At 43.0% G+C, this 22,706-nt stretch overlaps 2 protein-coding genes across 7 annotated transcripts in view; one reads left to right on the forward strand and one right to left on the reverse strand.

Annotated features, from left to right (window-relative positions):
* Nucleotides 1–110: 110 nt before the first annotated feature.
* On the forward strand, nucleotides 111–1,847 carry LOC106655456 (xyloside xylosyltransferase 1). Its single transcript, XM_014375855.2, has 3 exons — nucleotides 111–787; nucleotides 857–1,330; nucleotides 1,405–1,847. The coding sequence occupies exons 1-3, from the start codon at nucleotides 365–367 to the stop codon at nucleotides 1,609–1,611; spliced, it is 1,104 nt and encodes a 367-aa protein (XP_014231341.1). The 5' UTR covers nucleotides 111–364; the 3' UTR covers nucleotides 1,612–1,847.
* A 105-nt stretch (nucleotides 1,848–1,952) lies between these two features.
* Nucleotides 1,953–22,706, reverse strand: part of LOC106655455 (formin-J) — a 115,291-nt gene continuing 94,537 nt past the window's right edge. For 5 of the 6 annotated variants that reach the window (XM_014375844.2, XM_014375845.2, XM_014375850.2 and 2 more), the window contains 13 exons: nucleotides 15,700–15,844; nucleotides 14,080–14,166; nucleotides 13,691–13,817; nucleotides 10,587–11,450; nucleotides 9,984–10,211; nucleotides 7,857–8,654; nucleotides 6,704–6,982; nucleotides 6,089–6,313; nucleotides 4,774–5,804; nucleotides 4,585–4,691; nucleotides 4,110–4,494; nucleotides 3,447–4,016; nucleotides 1,953–3,376 (listed from right to left, as the gene is read on the reverse strand). In XM_014375844.2, the coding sequence (XP_014231330.1) occupies nucleotides 3,359–3,376; nucleotides 3,447–4,016; nucleotides 4,110–4,494; nucleotides 4,585–4,691; nucleotides 4,774–5,804; nucleotides 6,089–6,313; nucleotides 6,704–6,982; nucleotides 7,857–8,654; nucleotides 9,984–10,211; nucleotides 10,587–11,450; nucleotides 13,691–13,817; nucleotides 14,080–14,166; nucleotides 15,700–15,844 (4,864 nt within the window). In that variant the 3' untranslated portion in view covers nucleotides 1,953–3,358. The remainder of the gene's footprint in view (nucleotides 3,377–3,446; nucleotides 4,017–4,109; nucleotides 4,495–4,584; nucleotides 4,692–4,773; nucleotides 5,805–6,088; nucleotides 6,314–6,703; nucleotides 6,983–7,856; nucleotides 8,655–9,983; nucleotides 10,212–10,586; nucleotides 11,451–13,690; nucleotides 13,818–14,079; nucleotides 14,167–15,699; nucleotides 15,845–22,706) is intronic. The other variant, XM_023457505.1, reaches the window with a different exon arrangement.

The following is a 22,706-nucleotide window of genomic DNA, read 5'->3' on the forward strand; positions in this document are numbered from 1 at the left end:
GCAGTCTCTACTGCAGTATAGTACACATGCGGACATGCCACACCAGCATGTGGCCAACTTCACAGATGAATACACTAAAAAAAAATCATATGCGTGTGTGCCGTGTTGCCTACTGCTGTGTTTATATAAAGGAGCGTAGTAAAGTGAGCCGCGAGAAAGTATCTGCGTAGGTGTCTATATTAGATAGTCGTGCAGTGTCTGTGCACCATGTGCCTTGTCGCGCTCCCATCTAAATTGCTCATTTTTAAAAATTGAACCTCGTCGTGTGTCAATGAGTTGATCGAATCCCGAAGACGAGGGGCAGAGGCGTTGTGTCGATGGCCGTTAATAGTAATTCGTCGTCGTCGACTCGTGCGTCGTTGTTATGCGCCATCAACGTCTGCTACGCGTACTGGCGGCCCTAGCTGCAGCTTGCCTCGGCCTCTACGTACTTCAGATCTACCTGGTCTCCTCCACCTCCTCGTCTGCCTCAGCTAACGATGACAATAACAACGAAGTTCTTCAGCAGCAGCAACAGCAGATCCGAGGACACGTTGATGTTGCTGCTGCTGCTGCCAGCAGCAGATCCTTGGCGATCAGCAAGAACGATACTTACAACGTCTGGTGCATCTTCACCAAGGTAACCAGCAATTCGCCGATAAAGGGAAAGTTCAGGATACTGGTCGACTCGTTACTTAAGCACACGTCCAGTCGGCTCGTCTTTCACGTCATAACGGATCAAAATAGTCAGGATATAGCCGTGCAGACGGTGGAGTACATTATGCGTGTAAATAAAAAGTCAATCAAGGTAATGTTATGAAAACTCTTATGCTTTGACAGTGTCTCAATTGCAGACTAATCAATGTTTATCTTTCAGGTGCAATACTATGATGTTCTTAAAGCAGCGAGAGAATTAGAAGATATAGTCTCCGTTATGACGCAGTACTTTAGTAGCAAACCAGGAACTTACTATTCTGATGCCTTATTCTTTCTATCGCTGGGCTTGCATAGGATAGCAGGTGAAGATCAAGACTTAGCTGTGATGGTAGATGCTGATACAAAGTTCAGGGTGGATATCAAATTGTTGTTTGAAGAATTTCACAATTTTGGCAAAGATGCCTTATTCGGCTTGGGTCCAGAATTGACACCTGTTTATAGACACGTTTTGTACATATATAGGAATAAAAATCCCAAGACTAATTTTGGAGAACCCAGTTATCTTGGCGGTTACGCAGGGTACAACAGTGGTGTTATACTTTTTAATTTAAAGAGACTTAGAGAATCACTAGAATATGATCAAATTGTTGGGAGAGACAGTGTAGAGCACTTAGTTAAGAAATATGATTTTAAAGTAAGTTTTTCCACAAAAAATCATAGTTGTAAAAATTGCACATTAATAATCATTCATTTGGATTCATTTTGCAGGGTCATCTTGGCGATCAAGACTTTTATACTTTGTTAGGAATGGAAAGACCCGAATTAATACATACTATAGACTGTGGGTGGAATCGTCAACTGTGTACATGGTGGAAGGATAGAGGTTATTCGGATGTCTTTGCCAATTACTCCAGATGTAATTCTGATACTAAGTTATGGCATGGCAATTGCAATACACCAATTCCTAATGATTGATTATCATTAAGTTTTACTTTGTACAATATAAGATATGTAAGATAGTACGGAGGCTTGTTAGACTAGCTAAAATTAAGCCACTGTTTGATTTGATACTTATTTGAATGTTAATGAGAATCATCAAATTGAACAAGTAACAAAAGTGCCTTATTTGGTATCTGTGTGTGAATAAGATAATATATTTTTACAATAAAGCTGACATCTTTTCATTTTGAAAAGATTATTTTAAATTAAAATAATGAACTTTTTTTCTTCATAACTTATGAAGACCAAATTTTCCTTGTTTGCTATATAGAAATTCAAATATGTATCAATTAAGGTTGAAATGAAAGATAGTTAAATTTTTAATCAACTTTAATGAAACTTCATGTTATAGTAATACAATAACTTTTGCATAAATAATAGATTACAGTTTTGCCATTTTAATCAATAGGGACATTATTAAATACAATACAGACAATAATATACTATTCACAAAATAGTTAATTTCAAGAAATTTATGTTTTGAATGCCTATTAAATATTAAAATCTATCACTATATTATTTTTTTACAAAATATATTTCTTACACTTTTATAAACTAACTTCGCTTCGATTTGGCTAAGACTTTCAAGACATATGTATCAATGTAAAATGCATAATACATAACTCATATCTTTTACATAGAGTGGAATATACTCTTGAAAGTGAATATAATTAATAGCGAATGCGTCAAACACATTCGTTTAAAAAGACCTTTTAAAGAAAAATAATACCGACTAAATGCTCCACAATTTAAACTTATCTAATTTGTTACACAAATTTCACAAGTGTAAGATTTCTAATAATATAATTCTTTTTTCTGACATTCACACTTTGTTGAACTCAATTATATTTTTTTTATGAGCTTCAATTCGTTGTACAGCGTATTAAAATATGATGAATGTTACCTTTGGTCCCGTTGATAGAATCTTACATCTTTACGCACATTGATTAGAACATTTGTTAGTATAATAAGTGTTATATTATATAAAAGTGAGTAATGTCGAAGATCGACATATGACTATGAAAGATTAGAATGATCATCCACATAATTAATCAAATAAACTTTCGACTCTCTAGCTGATGAAAGGAGATGACAAGATTGAGGAATTATCCTAGAACTTTCAAATCACGATTCATACTTGAAAAATATTTACAATTTCAAATGATCGCATTTCAGTAAGGCGTACTGTTGACATTTCTTTTACTATGTTTACTTTAAAAAAAATGTCAATCAATCGAAAGTGATAAAATTGAGCACCAGCTACGTACGTTTAACCTTATCATTTTATCCACAATAATCGACTTTTATCAAACCAACGAAAAAAAAACAACACTAAAATATTTACAGAATTGAGTAATTCCAAAAATCAAACATATTTAAATTTGGGAAGAGTTTACAACTCTCGCACATGCAAGTTTTTTATGACAATTTCGATATACATTTCACGATACAAATAAGCAACAATAACAATAAATATTTATATACTAAATTATAATATAATCGTTCATTTTCAAACAGCGTCGATTTTTTCAAAATCGACGAATAAAACATTCAAAAACAATTACACATTGACCTACAAGAGACTATTATTAGCATGACTGAATGACAAAACTAGCTTTTTTTCCTTTTTTTTTCAGAGCTCGTCTGAAAACTTTTGCCTCGCTCGAGCTGTACATTATCTACACAGTTGCAGGTTGCCAGCGAACAATCCCCAACTTGCGATCTAATACCGATCGGAGACCTGCAATCGACACGAAAAAGAAACAAATTAATACCAATTCGAGAACAAGTAGCTATTAATCGAAACTTACCCTTTTCAAATTCTGTCTACCACCGAAACCTCTAATGGCATCGAGCAATTGATCCCTGGGATCGACGGCCGACTGGGTTCTCAGAACCTTCGGCCTCGCGTTCACATTCTTCAACGTTACGCCGGTTATAATGGGCATCGTCGGTGGCTTCGGCACCGTACTACTAACGGTCTCCTTGACTCCATTCGACAAATTGTTGGCCTGCTCCTTGACACCATTCATCATCTTAAAGGTAGTCTTCACTTGACCGTTCAAGTGTACCGTAGACTGATGATGATGCTCCTCGTTGTTGTTGTTATAGCTGTTGTTGTTGTTATTAATGTTGCTGTTGTTCGTTATACCAACGACCGAGGTATAACGCGTCACTGGTTTTGGCTGCGTCGCGGGTCGCGCTTGGCCGACCATCGAGACGAAGCCGTTCTGTTTCGGGAGGCTATCGGCAGCTTTCGGCCGTTCGATGTACTCGGAGCGGCGCTGATTATTGACCACGTTCGGGCGCGGAGCGGTAGCTGGTTTCGGACGAAGACGGACTTCCTGGCCGAATGCCTTCGTTAGTTCTTTGAAGTTTACCTGAGGAATCGAGAAAAAATAAATTAAAATCGATGAATTTTCTTCGAGTAACGGCAGTGGCATCCATTCATGCCGTATTATTGCTCAACCAACCGATGACGTATCGACGCGCGACTCGTTGTCGTCGTCCTCGGGCTTTTTGGGCTTGTCCGTACTGTCGCCGTTCAGGTTCACGATTGTCCTGGCTCCGCTGCTGCTGGACGAGGCTGCCGTCGCCGCGGACTTGTTGGAATTATTCAGCTTGTAATCCTGATCGTTTTTTATCTGCACATTGAGACTCGGGCGCTCGTTCCAGCTGCCCAAACTGATGGACGGGGGCCCGCAATAGGTGTAACGCTTGGCTGCCACCGCCGACGCATCGGAAGGTGCACGGCGCGGCGCCGCTGTCGCAGTCGCTGTCGTACGTAATTGCACCTCGTTCTTTTCCTCCGCTGGTTGCTGCTGCTGCTGTTGCTGTTGTTGTTGTTGTTGCTCTTGCCTGCAATAAAGTTCAATCGTTCGTTACGAGGATACTCTTCCATCTCACGCTTCAGTGGGCGCGATTTATGTATTTTGCAAATATACTCACTTGGGCTTCACCGTTGGTGGAGGGACTTGCTCGTTGACAACGGCTTTGACGCTATTTTCACCGGTGGTTTGTGCACTCTTTAATTGTGGCAGTATACTCTTCAGTACCTATGGATATAGTAAATTAAATCACGACAAAGTTTAAAGGAAAAATGAATACACGGAAATCGGCGCGACGATATAATCATACCTGCAGCGATTGCAGCTGAGCTTCCGGAGAGGATGCGATCTCGGTTTTTTTCAGCATATTCTCTCGCCATTGCGAGAATCGTTCATGTTTCGACATATTCTCGCAGCCCGCAGTCGTCGTCGTCGTCGTAGAAGCAGCATTGCCACTCGCAGCTACATCCTGAATCTTTTTCGTCGGCCCGTCGATCACGCTATCATCCATTTCAACTTGTTTCTTCTCTCTCGGCTCATCTTCCAAGCTCTGCTGCTCGAAATCGTCGACTCGATTTTGAAACTTCTCGTTGCTCGACAGGCTGACGTAGCTCTTGGATCGGTTTACGGTGACGCTCTGCTGCTGCGGCTGCGGCTTCTCCTGGGCTGTTTCTTCAATCGTTTTGCTGGTGCTATCGATACTCTCGACCGACTCCTTCTTTTTCGTCTCCAACGGCGCGGTGGCAGCTGCTATGTCGATCGAACTCTGCGCGCTCTTCATTCCGCCGCCTATGGTATTGCTCTTCTTCTTTCTCTCCTCGGCGAAGTCGAGGGCGTTGCTTCGGCCTCTCTGCAGCGTGGCGAAGGCGCTTATCGTTCGACTCGACCGCGCGGTCTCGACGACCGGCTCAAAGATGTCGAGACTCTTTTGCCGGCCATACGTGGTGATGGTGAAATTCGACAGGCTGTTCTCGACCGGTGCAATTTTCGGCGCCGACTCTTCGTTCGACTTCTCGGCCATGATCGTCGACGTGCCGCTTATGCTCTTGCCCTGCTGCTTCGTCGTCGTGATCTTGGTCTCGAGCTCGCTGATGACCTCGGCTTTCTTGATCTCTTCCGTAATAACTGCTGCTGCTGCTGCAGCAGTGGTCGTCGTCGTCGGCGGCAGCTTGGCTGGTGCAGCAGGTTCGGAGATGCTATCGTTGGTGGTCGAATCGATTTGCGACGACTGCGTTTCCGGCATCACTGGCCGAGGTGGCGCGGGCAGCGGCGGCGACGGCGTTCGTTGGTGCACCTCCGCCTCGATGGCGATCGACTGCTCGGGTTCTTTCATTAGCTCGGCTGCGAACCAAAAAAAATTCATTTATAAAAACAAAAACGTAAAGAGAATCGTAGTAAAATTATATCGCCAGCAAAGTAAGCTCGACGACTGGAGTTCGTGACGGATTGTACGCGGATGTCAGCGCGGCAAATTTCGTGCCATCTACGATTCACGTAACGCAACGCGTTCTCTTGCCGTATACCGATGTACATCACGATGACACACCACATACGGAACGCGCGCGCGATCGTTACATTATTTTTCCGCGCGCAACATCGCATGTAACAATACGTATGATACTCACGTTGCGATTCGTCTTTCAAGCTATCCTTGCCAGCCGTGGTGATGCTGTCCTGATCGTCGTCGCGAAATTCGCTCGGCGGCGCGGGTATCTGATAGTCCCAGTCGGACACGCCGAGATCCTCGCCACCGTAGTCGCTCGTATCCTGCTGCTGCTGTTTCTGCGGCTCCTGCTGTCGTTGGAGCGCCTCGGCGGCCTCGTAATCATGACTAGTCGAACGTTCTGCTGCTGGAAAAGGGTCATCGTCGTTATTATTATTATTGAGTCGTACGCGCACTCGAAGGCAGGACGACTGCAGCTGCAGCTGCTGCGACAGTCGTCGTCGCGCAACACAGGCACGCGGATCATGGCAAACGTTGACTCGGATCGTGCTCGTGAATATCAATCGCGACATGGCCGAGTCGAGCTCGTAAACTGCCGCGCGATTAAATTCGTTAAGCATCGCGAGTTCGTGTAGTTACACACACTGCAGGTTTATATAGAAACAAGTACGTACACAACGCGAGCGAATGTGTCAGAAAAGTAGAACTTCGTTATAGAATGACGAATTGAGAAATATCGATTCAACAAAATTGTGAAAACAATGGCAAAACTTGCTGCAAAAGTTAGACGTCTCACCTTCGACACGTCGCTGCTGTTGTTGTTGCTGCTGCACGCCGCTCGTTGCTGTTTCGTCCTCCGATTTGCTACGTCTGACGACATTATCGTCCACCGCCGCGCTGCTGCCGTTGATCGATTCGCCGGCGTGACGCGGATGGCCGTTGTGACGCTGATTATGATGATGAATCAGTTGGCTGGTCGGCTGCGCGTACGAGTGCGAGAGCGTGTCCGACACCTTCTGCAGCAAGATGTCCGTGTCCGTGGCGATTTGCTGGGCCTTGCTGCTGTTGCTGACGACTGCGCGCAGAACAGAAAGTTTTGGGGAAAATTCGGGCGTGATTAGTATATAGAGTTTCGACAGAGACACGACGATGACGCGCGTGCCGTATAATGCAGAACAAAGTTTTAATGAGGCGAGAATATATGTAGACGGTATTTTATGTATATGAGTTCGATCATTACTGCGATTTTGATATATGACTCGGTTGCTGATGCGGAAGGGCGATGTTACAAAGTCGATAATTGTATTTCGTGTCTGATTATTGTTAGGATTTACTCGCTGATGCTATGATTGAAGTTCGCTTTTTTACGCTCCGCTCGAATGATACATATGTTACTTGAGTTGTCTGACTGACACAGTGCAGATTCTTATCGATTTTTCGTCTTTTTTTTATTATGCATTTCTAATAAAAATTCATGTAACTGCCAGCACCATTTTTACAAAGTAAAAATCCAAACCAAAAGTCAGTTTATACATAATCAGTCCCCAAACAAATTATTATTATTAAAATCCAAAATTACTAACTAAAGAATAATCAATATTTCAAGGACTTAGATTGTAATAAAAGTGCAGCTTTTAATCATGCTCAATACTCTAAATGGTGTGTAATAATAACTCAATAAACCTCAAGATTTTCATCGACACACTAAAAAAAATCTACACTGGTGCATGAAAGAAGTGAGATATAGAAAGAGAAGAAATAGGTGAGATCGTGAGTGAGTTAGCGATATCAGTGCTGTTTTGAGAAATTTACATATATGTACAAGTTTTCTTTTTTGTTCTCTCAAAATAACACACGTGTCAAAAAAAAACGATACAACAACAATGGGGCAAAGAGGATTATCATGACAGAATGATGACAACAACAACAACACAGAGCCGAGCATGCACCTGCTGCCGCAAACGAGGCCTCCTCCTCGATCCTCCTCCTGGCCTGCTCGCCGAGATGCGGATTGATGGCGAAATTGAAGCTCTCGGTGCCGTGGCAGGTCAGGTGGCGGCCGTGTCTCTCCGCCGGGCCGATGTCGAAGTGCCCGAGCTCCGACTGGCTGCGCGTCACGCGCGCTCGCTGCTTCTTCAGCGACGACTTCTTCTCGGGCGCGAAGTCGAAGCCGACGGGCGGCGGCAGCTGCGGCACGTCCTCGTCGATCGGCGAATTGAGATGAGCGCACTTGGGTATCATCGACACGATCGCGCAGGCGATCTTTTTGTTGTTGCTGCTGCCGCCGTTGTCCTCGTGCGCCTCGCCGAAGCACAGCACGCCGCCGACGGGCGTGTTGGGCGGCGACACGGTCGAGTCCGGCTCGACGGTGTCGTCCTGGAAATCCGTCAAGCGGCTGCTCTTCAGCTTCGGCTCCTCGTGTATGATAACTTCGACGTCTTGAATTTTCACGGCGTCGTCGCGATTCGTGGTCGGATCGGCGATGAATACCTCGTCGGACGCGTCGGAGGAGCGTCTCTCGTCGTCGATGCTGCTGCTGAGAACGGAGGACGTCTCGAGCCTGGCCGCGACATTGACGGCCTCGACGATCGAGTCGATGGCCTCGCGCTCGTCCTCGGTGAGGCTCGGCAAGCCAAAGCTCGAGGGACTACTGCAAGAGGCTGCGTCTACATCGGAAAACTGCAGGTTGCTACGTTGCTGATCTACGTTGAGGGTTCTCGTGAGCTTACGATGCTTCGGGAAAGGATCTGTATTTTTGGGGTTTCAAGTTGTTTTTTTTTTTGGCTTGCATTTCAAGAGGTCATGCACACAAAGTAAATAATTGTATCGAACAGAAGTCAACTTTTAACGAGTTATTTACAGGCAAATATATCACATTTCGAATATCACACTGGTCTCTTTCTGCTCGACATATAATATAGGTAAATAAGGCAAGTTATTCAAAAAGCTTAAATTGGTTAGTAAAAAAGCAACTACGTACTAACAACTTTTATTAGTAAAGCAAAGATCGAGGAATCGCTCAAAGTGGAGAATAACTTATTTACACTAATCAAATAGAGACTCGTCAACGTGTCAAATCAAGCGTGTTAAATGCATGCCAACAGCCATTGGATTTTCAAAGTCTTTCAAAGTTATCACAATCAATGTTTTTTTTTCTTTCATTTATATACAACAAGAAAATATTATTAAAAAATAAAGTATTCAAGGTGCAAAGAGTCAGATCAAAAAATTCATATCCTATAGTAATAAAGCCAACGAAGCGCAACTATATGTATTTCGCCGCGATCATCATACGAATTGGCCGGTTCTGCACTCGAGGATGTCGTTAAGATTTTCCAAGAATTTCGACCAGTTTTCGCTCGACTCCTCGCGATTGACGAGACCCGGCGGCGGTGGCTTCAGAATGCTCAATTTCCCGCCTACGGCCGCGGAAGACGACGGCCGACGATGATCGATGATCGGCAGCGAAGGCAATTTATCGATCTCGCCCGGTATCATCAGATCGTCCTCCTCGGTTTCGTCCAATTGTATGTCTTCCGGTTTCGTCGATATGGCGAATATGTGCAAATTGCTGAGCAGCGGCAGCGGTGGCCAAGAAGAATCGACGATGGACGACGACGACGAGTCGAGGGAGCAGCGACGCGAGGACGACAACGCTGGGTTATTGAAGCTATACGAGTGGCTCAATTCCAGGCTCGAGCGACGAGCCGGACGAGCGCAGCTCTGAGCGACGTTGTGGGACGCGTGCCTCCTCAATTTGCACGTAGACGTCTCGCTCGGCTTGATGTTCGCGTCGAGTTTCGCGATCGTCGGCACTTTGACGACGATTTTTTTGCTCTGCCTCGCGCTGTTGTTCCGATTGTCGAACGACGACGAAGCGTTACCACCACCGCCAGCTCCTCTCATTGCCAGGCTGTTCGACTGGTACCGGTTTTTTTCGAATCGACACGAGGAAGCCACGCAACGCTCGCGAAACGCGAGAGGCGAATCTTCGTCGCGACGACAACGCGTGTAACGACAACTGCCGCGAAAAGGACGACTGCGCGGCGACGCGGGAATGCAGCGCTCTAGCTTACCTTTGTTATTGTTACTGCCTAATACTCTAGCGGGCTCTACGTAGTGGTGGCTGCCGCAGGAGGTACCTAGGTCCGAGCCTCCGGCGATGTCCGAGGACGGCTTCGACAGCTCCATGTCCGAGGTGAGCGACTCGTCCGAGTCGACGATGCGCTCCAGGGCCTGCACGGAGATGGCCGACGGCAGCGGCCGAGCAGGTGGCGCCGGGGCCGCTCGTTTCTTGCGCTGACCTGTGTGTAAAAAAGAAATGTGTCGAAATGATATAACAGTAATGAGAATCGGTCTTTGTCACTGATACATTAGTAATTTAGAGATGGTGACATATTGGAGCTGCCGATCGCGAATGACGAAATGCGATGATTTTTCACAACACACGCGCGCGCGCATGACGAAACGACACTTGTGGTCTACCGTCGTATGTTTGTATGTCATTTGACGAATACATTAAGCAATTCATTCAGTCGTCGGACGACTCGCGTGAAATTAATCAAGTGTAACTTACTTATAACCGAGCCTGTGTCGTATGCACGCAGGAAACAAAACGAAATCCAAATCATCGATAAAAAAAACTAAAACCAATAAAATCAATAAAAAAAAATACTAACCGGCGGAGCTTAGCGAAGTGTTGCTGATGCCCCGGCTGAGGGTGCCACCGCTCGCCGTGTGACACGAGGCCATCATGGCCAGATTGCAGAGGCTCTTGCTGGCCTGCGACGTGTGGGCCAGTTTGCGCGGCACCGACGACGACGACGAGGAAGAGGACGACTCCAATATGCCTCGCATTTTTCCATTCGGCATGCGGCCATTATTATTATTGTTGTTGCTGCTGCCGTTGTTGTCCGGATTGTCGCTGAGCACCGAGGCCTCGTGATAGCCCGAGCTGTCGCTGCTGTTGCGACTGTGACTGATGACGATCTTGTCCTTGTCGATGCTCTCCGTCTCCGTTGCCGATTTCTGCTGCTGCTGCTGCTGCTGCTGTTGATTGGCGATTTGCTGCGTGGGCGGTTTCGGCGCGGGTCTGCGCTTCCTCAGCGGCCTCGAGGGCAGCGGCTGCTGGAACTTCTTCTCGACCTTGTCGACGACGTCGTGGCCGTTGCCGTTGCTCTGATGATAATGATGATGATGATGGTGCATGATTATCGGACTGACGCTGCGCGGCGTCGTCTCGTCGTGACTGTGCGCCGGCGACACGCTACGATTGCCAAGGCTGTCGCTGCTCAGCGAGCTCTCCTTGGACTTGCGGCTGAACACGAAGCCGAAGACCGTGTGACGTTTGTTGGCTTGCTGCTGTTGTTGCCTTGGTTGCTGCTGCTGCTGCTGCTGCTCCTCTTGCCGTTGAAGAGCCATGATGTCCTGGGTACTGACCGAGGAGCCCAGTCGAGACTGCTGATTGCGTGGGCACAGACTCACCTCTTGCAGGTGATAATCTTGCAGGCTCAGCGCCAAGTTCAACACATCCGAGACGTTGGCTGTGTTTTTTAAATAAAAAATAAAATAATTACGTATAAATATCGTATGTGATTTTTACAGTTTATTGCAAATTGTAGACGCGATGGGAGTTTCGCGTGTACACGAAGACGACAACAACGTGGGAACGAATTTTATACAATCGTCGCTAAATTCGATCTCGCGCGTTCCGCTCGAAGCAAGGGTTTCGGAAGCCTTTTCCTCTTTCTCTCTCTCTCTCTCTCTCTCTTTCTGTCTATCTTTCGTTTCGCTCGTACACACAGACACATACACACACTCGGGTGTGTATCCTCTAATTAGTACCACGCACGTCATCCTCGCGTATACGAGGCGTCGATCAATTTTTTTTTTTCAAAATAAGAATTATACACACGCGGAAGCGCGATGTCTGCGCAGTGAGCGCTGCGCGCATCATGAGTATCGCTCAAGATGCTATCGGTCGATGCAGGATTTTTTTTCCGCTCTTACGCCGTTGCTGATTCTTTTTTTCTACCTTTTCTTCTTCTTCTTCTTCTACGTTGAAAATTGCTACTTATCGTTGCAACTGTGTATAGAATAGTTTTATTTCATTACGAAATGTATGCGTGCATCGATGAAAAATACTGACTCGTTATAAGCGGTAACTCGAGCTTACTTCTTCGAAATACGCGCAATAAATTCATTCGAGCGCCCTTTTGGGATGATATTCGCTTTTGTTATTAATAGCCGCGCGAAGCTAAATAAGCTCGCTCAGGATGATTTTAATTAACGCCGTATTACATTACCTGTATATACGCACGTATGTGTCCGCAGCGTGACCGAAAAGATTACATATTTGCGATACTCGTTCGTTTAATTACCAACTATATCGTGTACGTTTAAATGTTAAGCGATTCAATTTTTCGACGTGCGTATGTTTATAAAGTTTGACGTTTCCGCGATTGCTAAATATACTTGCTTACTCGCTTACTTATACGCGCGCGAGACAGCTCGTGAAACTCTGAGATTGACCAAAAGTGCGCGGAGTAATTATCAGCTGCTGTGTATACACATAATGAAGCAGCAAAACTCCCACAATCTCGAAAACGGCGACCCGTTCACGAAATCCGTATATCGAAACAATGAGCTCCGTACGTGTTATGAATAACACTCTCGCGAGTGTATATAGGAAATAATTGTAGTGCACAAGTATGCATGCATATGCACGAAAATACCGAGATCTATGTGTGTGTGTGTGTGTGTCTATATCAACGCTGATCCCGTATGGCACGCGCCAATTTCGATGCTGTCTATATGTGCGTGTGTGTGTGTGTGTGTGTTTGTGCATTATATACGGAAAACTTGCGAAACTCGCGGCACAACTCTCGACTGTTCGCGTTTATAAGTATAGGGTGAAGTATATGCATGGCGTATACACGTGAGTTGCCGCAGCAGCCGCTACTACTGTACGCGCTATATTTTGAAAACTCGACTTAGTTGTATGTATTGCGAGATAGCTCGAGAGCGGCGCGAAACACATTATTATTGCATCGCGAGAGTACGCGTACACGAAAACGAATGTCGTTTAGCGCGAGTGGGGGATTGAAAAACGAGCTTTTTTTATATGGATTGGCTAATTAGACGTAATGTGTGTGTGTGTGTGACTTCTGTACGAGCTACAGAATGCAGCCACATAATTCAATAATCGATTCGCCAGATCGCTATTACGATTGTACCATTTATATATTATATATTATAAACAGATGCCTATCTGCCGGGGCATGAATTTATAACACCTCCTTTGACGCGCGTGTAGAGAATATACCAAAAAAAAGTGCAATGCACGCGAAGCGATCGTAAAATCACTCGTACGCGGTGTATAAAATTTTGAATATCGACCCGCTTGGACGCGTTTATACTGCTGCTACCCACTTCCAATGCTATTATAGACGGAGAAAAAGGAAAATCTCGCGCGGCGCGTTTGAGTGCCTATATATCTATATGCAGGAGCTGCTGCGGGTCTTAGATATATCGAGAAAAGAGAAAGGCTTTTGCGAGAGAGCCGATATATATACAACACACACATCACGTGTGTGTGCGCGCGCGCATTGAAACACGTATGAATGAATTGAAAAGCGAGCGGGCGAGAGAGAAAGAGAGCATTAATAAATAATAATGTACAACGCCGCGCAGGCCTCGACGATCTATAATAATAAATAATAAAAAAAAAGGAAAAATGTTTTCTTCTCCGCGCTATCGTCTCCTCTTCGTTTTGCACGCTCACCTGGATGTCGAAGCTCGTACTTATTCCGGTCCAGATTCTTGGTGCGGCACACTTCGTCGAGGATCTCGCCGAGATTCGTTTTTGGGCTCACTCGCGATACGTACAGCTGATTGCGTGGCATGTGCACCTGTGTTCAACATACAAAATATACACATGTATACATACAATGGCATCGGTGTGTGTCTCCTTATACATGCTGTCTTATTATAATACGGCGCATCGCGAGAGAAACAATGACGATGTGTAATTATATTTTCGTATCGTATTGCTCGACTGTACTCGTATATGCATACTGGGTTATTACAGCAACAACAACGACAAGAAAAGGAAAAAATGAGAAGAGAGAAGCAAAAAAAAAACGTGCAGAATTATACTGCTCGGTAGCTCACCTGCAATCTGAACGTCGTTTCGAATGGCTGATTGGACTGCTGTCTCTTGCGCGACAGAAACGTACCCTGTTTAGGCAGAAGCTTGACCTGGAAAAGGAAAAACGAAACGAACGTTATAACATTTGCATGGCGAGCGCACAATTGACATTGGGTGTGTGCAAACTCTCTTCGGATGAATTATATAATGCCAAAAGTGTCCGAGTCGGAGCTTGATAATTATGTACTCGTTAAAGAGTACATAAATACGTGTGTGTCCATAAAATAATTGTAACGTTTTGTGTGTATATATAGCTGTTAGTTTCGTTTGCGCAGTCGTATCTTCTCTCTTCGAAGCAACAATATAAAAGGCGCCATTATATATTTCCGCGAATCGACCTTGTTCTTTTTATATAGTAGTATATCGATTCCTTCGCGCGCGTAAAATAAATCAATTTCATACCGAAAATAATTGACGATAAAAAAAACACTTGTTATTATCTTCCCCGCGCGTCTTTTTCATATTACAAATATACTCTTAAGAGAGCCATTTCGAGTTTCAACAATGGAACGAGATTACACGGGATTCGCGAAGAGCGAAATATAACTGAATCTCGCTGCCGATGTACCGCACGATCGCCGAGCTTGAAATTAATGTAACTACGAACCGATCGAAATCTGAATCGATGAATTTATTTTTAGAAGCAAGAAGGAATTACTTCCGAAGACTAAGAAGTTTGTTGCTCTTTGGTTTATATCGTCGAACGCATCTACATTCGAGGCGTGTCTCCTTCTCCGTTTACACGAGATCCAGAGAGCTCTCGGTTATAATGCGTATCCTATCGCTGCAGCAACGGCAGAAGTCTTTTCTTCGCCCCAAGGCGCGAATTCGACGCAATATTTTCCTTTTGCGCGCGCGTGTTACAAGCCAACACAACAACCGGATGGACTTTTGAAAAAGCTGCGGCAGTACCCGGAGAAATATATATAAGTGCACGCGCGTTATAGAAGCTGCTCCTGCTTCGATGTATACGTATGTATAAAAGGATATGAGGTAACGGATCGCAATGTATGCATGGAATCTCGAAACGATCTGTCGCTATGGCGAGATGAAAATAAGAGTACAGGTATATAGCTGACGCAGGGAAAAACCTAAACGTCTCGTTCCTCTATTTATTTTTTCTTTTCTGCTTTTCCTCGTCGTTATGCACCATAATTGCATACATATAGGCACGCGGCACGAACCAGTGTGTGCGTGTGTCTGTGTGTGTGCGCGATAGTTGCCACGGGCTTATCTCTCGAGCGAGTAATACATAATCGTTTTTGCTTTGCGAGCTACGACGATAGTAGAGAGCCGATAATTTTCATATGTATGTGTGTACAGGCGTCCGAAGTGTAATTGACTAGATAAGATATGATTTTTCGACTAATAGCTATTGCAGATCGCAATTAATGTTTATACATTAATAAACACGCGCGTCTCTCTTTTTCGTCACGACTGACAAAGCTCCGATACTCGTGTTTTATACACACTTAAAATGCACGTGTACGTTAAGAGAGAAGAACGCAAGGGAGGAAGGTATATACACACATATAAAGTACATATATAAAGAAAAAGATTTTCTTTTCTCTCCCGAGACTCACCTGTAGAGCGTCGAGCGCGCCGATCGGCGTGTTGGGCTGATGGGGCAGTACAAGTCCTCGCTCGCCGATCGCCTGCAGGCTATAACTCGAGGCTGCCAATTTGTGCGCGGTGGCGATCTGCACGAGGAGATCCATCATTGGCGTGCTGTAACACACAGAACGAACCAAGGTTTATATATATACATGCAAGAGTACGCGTACTCGAGATATTTATTTCATGCGTAATGACTCGCTGCTGCCGTACGTTGGAATGTTTGGGATCTTTTAATTTTTTTCAAGTACTCGTGCGTACTGTACGCAGCGGTATGCGCTCGCATGTAGATATACATACGATATACGAGTGGGGGAGTATCGGGATGCTCGTTAAATTTCGTCGATTTGTACTGTAATATACAAGCGAAAGGACAAGAAAAGTTTCGTTTCGAGAGAGAAAGAGAAAAACGGAAGGAAGCCGGGCGACCGCGAATGACTCGGATCGTTTTGTGCACAATTTTACGTAACCATTGCCGATGTCTTCTGTATCGTATTATAATGCATAATCTGTAACAATGAAGCACGACCGATTCGACGGGCGTAGCGCTACGTAGGTACGACAACTATAAACGTGCATACATTACAGAAGTACGAAAACTCGAGGAAAAAAAAAATAATAAAAATAGCGAACGGAGAAAAGAAACATCACCGCGATAAAAAATTACATCTCACTCTTTCAGCCCCTATTATATATATTTACCGATATATACATAATGTAATATACGTGCATGAAACACGCGAAACAACTTATGAGCGTTTACAAGTTTCAGTTGTATGTGTGTATAATAAAAGCGAGATCCGCGAGACTTCGTCACGTACTTCGCAAACTCGCAATGCTCTTTTGCCAGTAAGGCGCGCGAGAAAATCATGGCGAGCCGCGCGCACGAAACGTGACCGAACGGTTCGTTCGCGTGTGCCAATATATATACAGTCGATCGAGTCGAGCTGTATACGAATGTCTGCGCGGACTCGGCGGTATAGTGCGCATTTTTCCGCCTTTTTTTCCCTCAAAAAGTCGAAAGTTGCGCATAATGTATACGTACCGCACACGCATTGCATCGATTACGCGCATAGTACATATTATATATACGTATTTGGGTATATAAACGCGTACGCGTGAACTGGTCGATATCCTTAAAACGTCGAAGGATACGATCGATCGATTATGTATTATATAGTTCGTTCGACGACAAAAATCGTTGCATATTGATATTATATATAGGAAAAGAAAAGTATCCTCGACAGCTTCGCGAAAAATTCATTTTAACTTTTTTTAAGTACTTGGTTTTACGAGACTGAAAAAATTTCTCAAATCGTCGTCAAGTTAGAATTTTGATACAATTCAAAGACATGCGGAAAACATACAGATAGATAAATTTTAAACTTAATTGTAAACAATACAGTTGTAAACAGTCATCAGAGCGCCTCTTAAACACTGAGCACGTTTCTAGCCAAACAATTAAAGTATGAATTTTGTCTTTGACGATACAGGACATAATACCGAAAGATAAATTTTACTTATTAATTTTCCGTGGCATTGAATAGAAAGACTTATTGGTTACTTCAGGCATCAAAATGGATATTAGTAGTCAGGGGTCATTTGCACACAATGCAGTTCACAATAATCGCAAAGATTTTGCATGTGAGAAGTGCGAAAAGAAATTTGGACATAAATGCAATTTGATCAGACACCAAAAAGTAGTCCATGAAGGTCGCAAAGATTTCGCATGCGATAATTGCGAAACGAAATGTGTGAGTAAATCAGATTTGTTGAAGCACCAAAGGACAGTCCACGAAGGTCGCAAAGATTTTTCATGCGATGAGTGCGAAAAAAAATTTGGACATAAATCGCGTTTGCTCAGACACCAAACGACAGTACACGAAAGTTGCAAAGATTACGCATGCGACGAATGCGAGAAGAAATTTGGTTATAAATGCAATTTGATCAAACACCAAAAAGTAGTCCATGAAGGTCGCAAAGATTACACATGCGACAAATGCGAGCAAAAATTTGGAGGAAAATCGTATTTGGTTCAGCACCAAAGGACAGTCCACGAAGGTCGCAAAGATTTTTCATGCGATGGGTGCGAAAAAAAGTTCGGACAAAGATCGAATTTGCTCTTCCACCAAAGGACAGTCCACGAAGGTCGCAAAGATTATGCATGCGACAAATGTGAGAAGAAATTCGGACATAAAAGTGGTTTGCTCTTACACACAAGAACAGTCCATGAAGGTCGCAAAGATTTTGCATGCGATAATTGCGAGAAAAAATTTGGACATAACTATCATTTGCTCGCGCACCAAAAAATAGTACACGAAGGTCGCAAAGATTTCGCCTGTGACAAATGCGAAACGAAATGTGGGAGTAAATCAGATTTGTTGAAGCACCAAAGGACAGTACATGAAGGTCGTAAAGATTTCGCCTGTGACAAGTGCGAGAAAAAGTTTGGACATAAATATCATTTGCTCGCGCACCAAAAAATAGTACACGAAGGTCGCAAAGATTACACTTGCGATAAATGCGAGAAGAAATTTGGGTCTCGAAGCAATTTGATTAGACACCAAAAATCAGTCCACGAAGGTAGTAAAGATTACCTATACGACAAATGTGAGAAGAAATTTACACAAAAACTGAATTTGCTCTACCACCAAAGAAAAGTACACGGAGATTTCAAATGTGACTATTGCGAGAAGAAATTCCGATTAAAATCGAAATTGATTAAACATCAAATGAACGTTCATGATGATCCCAAGTATTATCAATGCGATAAGTGCGAAAAGAACTTTGGACACAAATCGAGCTTGATCTCGCACCTGAAAACACATGAAGATGTAAGCGAAGATCTCAAAGATTACGCAAGCCACAAGGACGAGCCGAAATTCGATAATCCAAGATATTTGATCAACTCCCAAAAGACACTCCACGAAAGTCGCATACATTTTTCAAGCGATAAGAATGAAGAGACATTTGGGGATCAAAAGAATTTGGCTGGACACCAAAAAGCTGTCCGTAGAGGCCGCAAAAATTATGCATGCGACAAGTGCGAGCAGGCATTTAGGATTGAAAACAGTCTGATCCAGCACCAAAAATTAGTCCACAAATGCCGCAAAGATGAAGCAAGCAGCGAGAGAAAAACGAGATCTGGGCGACCATCGATTTCGAGCGGACGAAGAAAAAAAGCCAAGAAAATTGGCAAAGACAAATTTTTCGACAGATGCTATAATTGTCTGGTTTGTAGATATAACAGATTTTTGTCCAAACAAAAAGTTGGAGCAAAGACAAAAAAACTCGTGACTCGCAACGTGTGAAAGTAAAGACATTTACAAGCTCTTTTGTTTTAAGATATCGTTTGCATGCGCAGAGAATTTAAATATTATATTTATACAAATGACCCGAACTTTTTTTTCAGTAAATAATGTGTATTTCATCAATGAACTAAGCATAAGCGTTCGTGCTTTACTCGACAAGTGTAAAAAATGTTACTGCAAATTTTTAAAATAAAAATTTTATCAATATGAATATACCTCAAACTTTGGGCTATCTAACAATAGATCTTGGTTTGCTGTTTAGTATTGGTTAAAAGTTCATAAAATATCTTGAAACGTATATTTTTCTCTGAAAATATGCATCATCGCTATATAATAATAATAAATTAAATACCTCATGCTGTAGAAAAGCTTTACAAACGACGAATTATTTACAAGCTTAAAATATACAACAGCAAAGTTACTGAATAAAGACACACAGACAGGTAAATGATAACTCGTGCTACAAGCGGCCTGATCACGCCAGGAGCAAAAACAAAAACGGCGAGCGAGAAAAAGTGAAAAAAAAACCAAGAGATGCTCGCGGCCGCGGCGCTCATTATACACACCAATCAATCATTCACCTCTGTACACGTCTATTTAGCTGTGTGGCTTTTCTCTTTGGTTTTTACTATGCCTTATGATACTCGCTGGCAGCAGCAGCAACACCACACAGCGGCCGTCGCGCCGCTGCACTAATCATCGTCGCGAAAAACCTGAGCTGCGCCGATCGCGAAGCTTATTTAGTAGAAAGTATTCGGATAAGACATTATTCGTCGGAAAAAATACGACGGTGACTTGGCGAAGGTGTTATTTTAGATCAGCGACGAAAATCAGCAGATCACAGCTGGTGCAGGTCGATGCCCGGGATTTTTCCATTTTTTTTTCTCTCGAGACAAGTTCAGGATCGAAGAGCTACAGGAACAAAGTAACCGAAAAAATGACTGAGATTAGTGATTGACGGTACGCGAAATTTTGGGGATTTCGATACTAAAAATCAGGACAGTGAAGAAAGGTGTATTAATAATAGTCGAAGCACCTGGTTCGGGTCAGATACAAACATATTGATACGGTTTTTATTGAAATTTTGTACTTTATCAACTATAGAAGTTTTCTATAAATTAACAATTGTCAAGAGAAAAAAATTAAATTGCTTAAATCCATAATTTTCTTCTCGCTTTTTTCGCGTAACATATCTGAATGATCTTTGTGCGCTGTAGATCGATGTTTGAATGAATTCAATCAATATTCAAATTTCATCTCACTGTAACGCATGCGTAGTCTTTACGACTATAACGGGCTGTCTTGAGATGGAAAAGCAAATGCTGTTTTCGTATAAATTTTTTCTTACAATTAACGCATTCGTAATCTTTGCGACCTTGGTGGACTAGTTTTTGGTGTTTGTCAAAATTGTTCGGATTCCCAAATTTCTTCTCGCATTTGTCACATGCAAAGTCTTTACGGGCGTAAACCTTGATGGACTGTCTTTTGATGCATAAGTAAAGTCAATTCTCCATCAAATTTATTTTCGCAGTTGTCACATGCGAAATCTTTACGACCATGATGTGCTATATTTTGGTGTCGAATCAATTTCGATTTTTCTCTGAATTTCTTCTCACATTTGTCGCAAGTGTAATCTTTGCGACCTTCGTGGACTGCTTTTTGGTGTTTCAACAAATTGCTTTGACATCCAAATTTTTTCTCGCACTTGTCGCATATAAAGTCTTTGCGACCTTCGTGTACTGTCCTTTGGTGGGAGAGCAAATGAGATTTTTTCCCGAATTTTTTCTCGCACTTGTCACAGGCGAAATCTTTGCGACCTTCGTGTACTGTCCTTTGGTGGATGAGCAAACTCGGTTTGTGTGAAAATTTTTTCTCGCACCTGTCACAAGCGAAATCTTTACGACCTTCGTGGACTGTTTTTTGATGGACAAACAAATGCGATCGGTGTTCAAATTTCTTCTCGCACTTGTCGCAAGCAAAATCTCTGCAACCTTCGTGGACTGCCTTTACGTGTCCAATCAATCGCGACTTTTCTCCATATTTTCGCTCGCATTTGTCGCATGTGTAATCTTTGCGACCTTCGTGGACTAATTTTTGGTGTCTAATATAATTGCTTTTATGTCCAAATTTCTTCTCGCATTCGTCGCAAGTGTAATCTTTGCGACCTTCGTGGACTGCTTTTTGGTGTTTCAACAAATTGCTTTGACATCCAAATTTTTTCTCGCACTTGTCGCATATAAAGTCTTTGCGACCTTCATGCACTGTTCTTTGGTGATAGTGCAAATGCCCTTTTTGTCGAAATGTCTTCTCACACTTGTTACAGGAGAAATCTTTGCGACCTTCGTGTACTGTCCTTTGGTGGATGAGCAAACTCGGTTTGTGTGAAAATTTTTTCTCGCACCTGTCACAAGCGAAATCTTTACGACCTTCGTGGACTGTCCTTTGGTGCTTCAACAAATCTGATTTACTCCCACATTTCGTTTCGCAATTATCGCATGCATAGTCTTTGCGACCCTCATGGACTGTTCTTTGGTGGAAAATCAAATGCGATCTTTGTCTGAATTTTTTTTCGCAATTGTCGCATGCGTAGTCTTTGCCACTTTCATGAACTGTCCTTTGGTGGATGAGCAAACTCGGTTTGTGTGAAAATTTTTTCTCGCACCTGTCACAAGCGAAATCTTTACGACCTTCGTGGACTGTTTTTTGGTGCCACATTAAAAGCGATTTTTGTTTATATTTTCTCTTACAATTGTCGAATTTGAGATCCTCACGACCTTCATGTGCCGTCTTCAGGTGGAAGAGCCATTGCGATTTTTTTTCAAATTTCTCCCCGCATTTGTCGCATAAGAAATCTTGGGGATCCTCATGGACTATTTTTACGTGTTTCAGCAAACTCCGTTTATTTCCAAATCTCTTGGCGCACTTTTCACATAAATAATCTTTGAAAACTTCGTGAAATATTTTATTGTGATTTATTAAATTTGATTTATTTTCAAATTTCTTCTCGCACTTGTTGCATGTGAAATCTTTCCGATCTTTGTGTACCAATTTTTGGTGCGTAAACAAACTCGATTTTTTCACATATTTCTTCTCGCACTTGTTGCATGTGAAATTTTTACGATCTTTGTGTACCAATTTTTGGTGCGTGATTAAACTGGATTTTTTCACGAATTTTTTCTCGCACTGATTGCATGCAAATTCATTACGGCTTTTGTGTTCTGATATTTGGTGTCTACTTAAATGACTTCGGAACTCGAATTTCTTCTCACATTTGTCACAAGCGAAATCTTTTTGTTCGTTGTGAATTGTGTCTCGGTGTATTATCATGCTTGATTCTAGTGTAAATGCCTCCTGACAGATATCACAAACGTATTGTTTGTCGTCACTTAAATTATCTTTCGAGACAATTTTTTCCATTTTCTCCTCACTTTTATCCATTTTGGTGCCTTAATTTAACAATTGATCAGTCTACTAAGAATCACAGAAATGAAATGAGTAAAATTTGTCTTTTGATATTGTGGCTTGTTTCATTGGGAAAGGCAGCTTCAAAACTAATTGGAGTTTTAGTGTAAACATGATCACTGTAAGAGAGGCTATGTCAAAATCGTTAATGATCATTGTTTACTATTGTTTACTATTGAGTTACCGATATATTTGGGTAAATG

The sequence above is a fragment of the Trichogramma pretiosum genome, unplaced genomic scaffold (assembly GCF_000599845.2).
Source record: "Trichogramma pretiosum strain Unisexual culture from Peru unplaced genomic scaffold, Tpre_2.0 scaffold107, whole genome shotgun sequence".
NCBI classification, from domain to species: domain Eukaryota; kingdom Metazoa; phylum Arthropoda; class Insecta; order Hymenoptera; family Trichogrammatidae; genus Trichogramma; species Trichogramma pretiosum.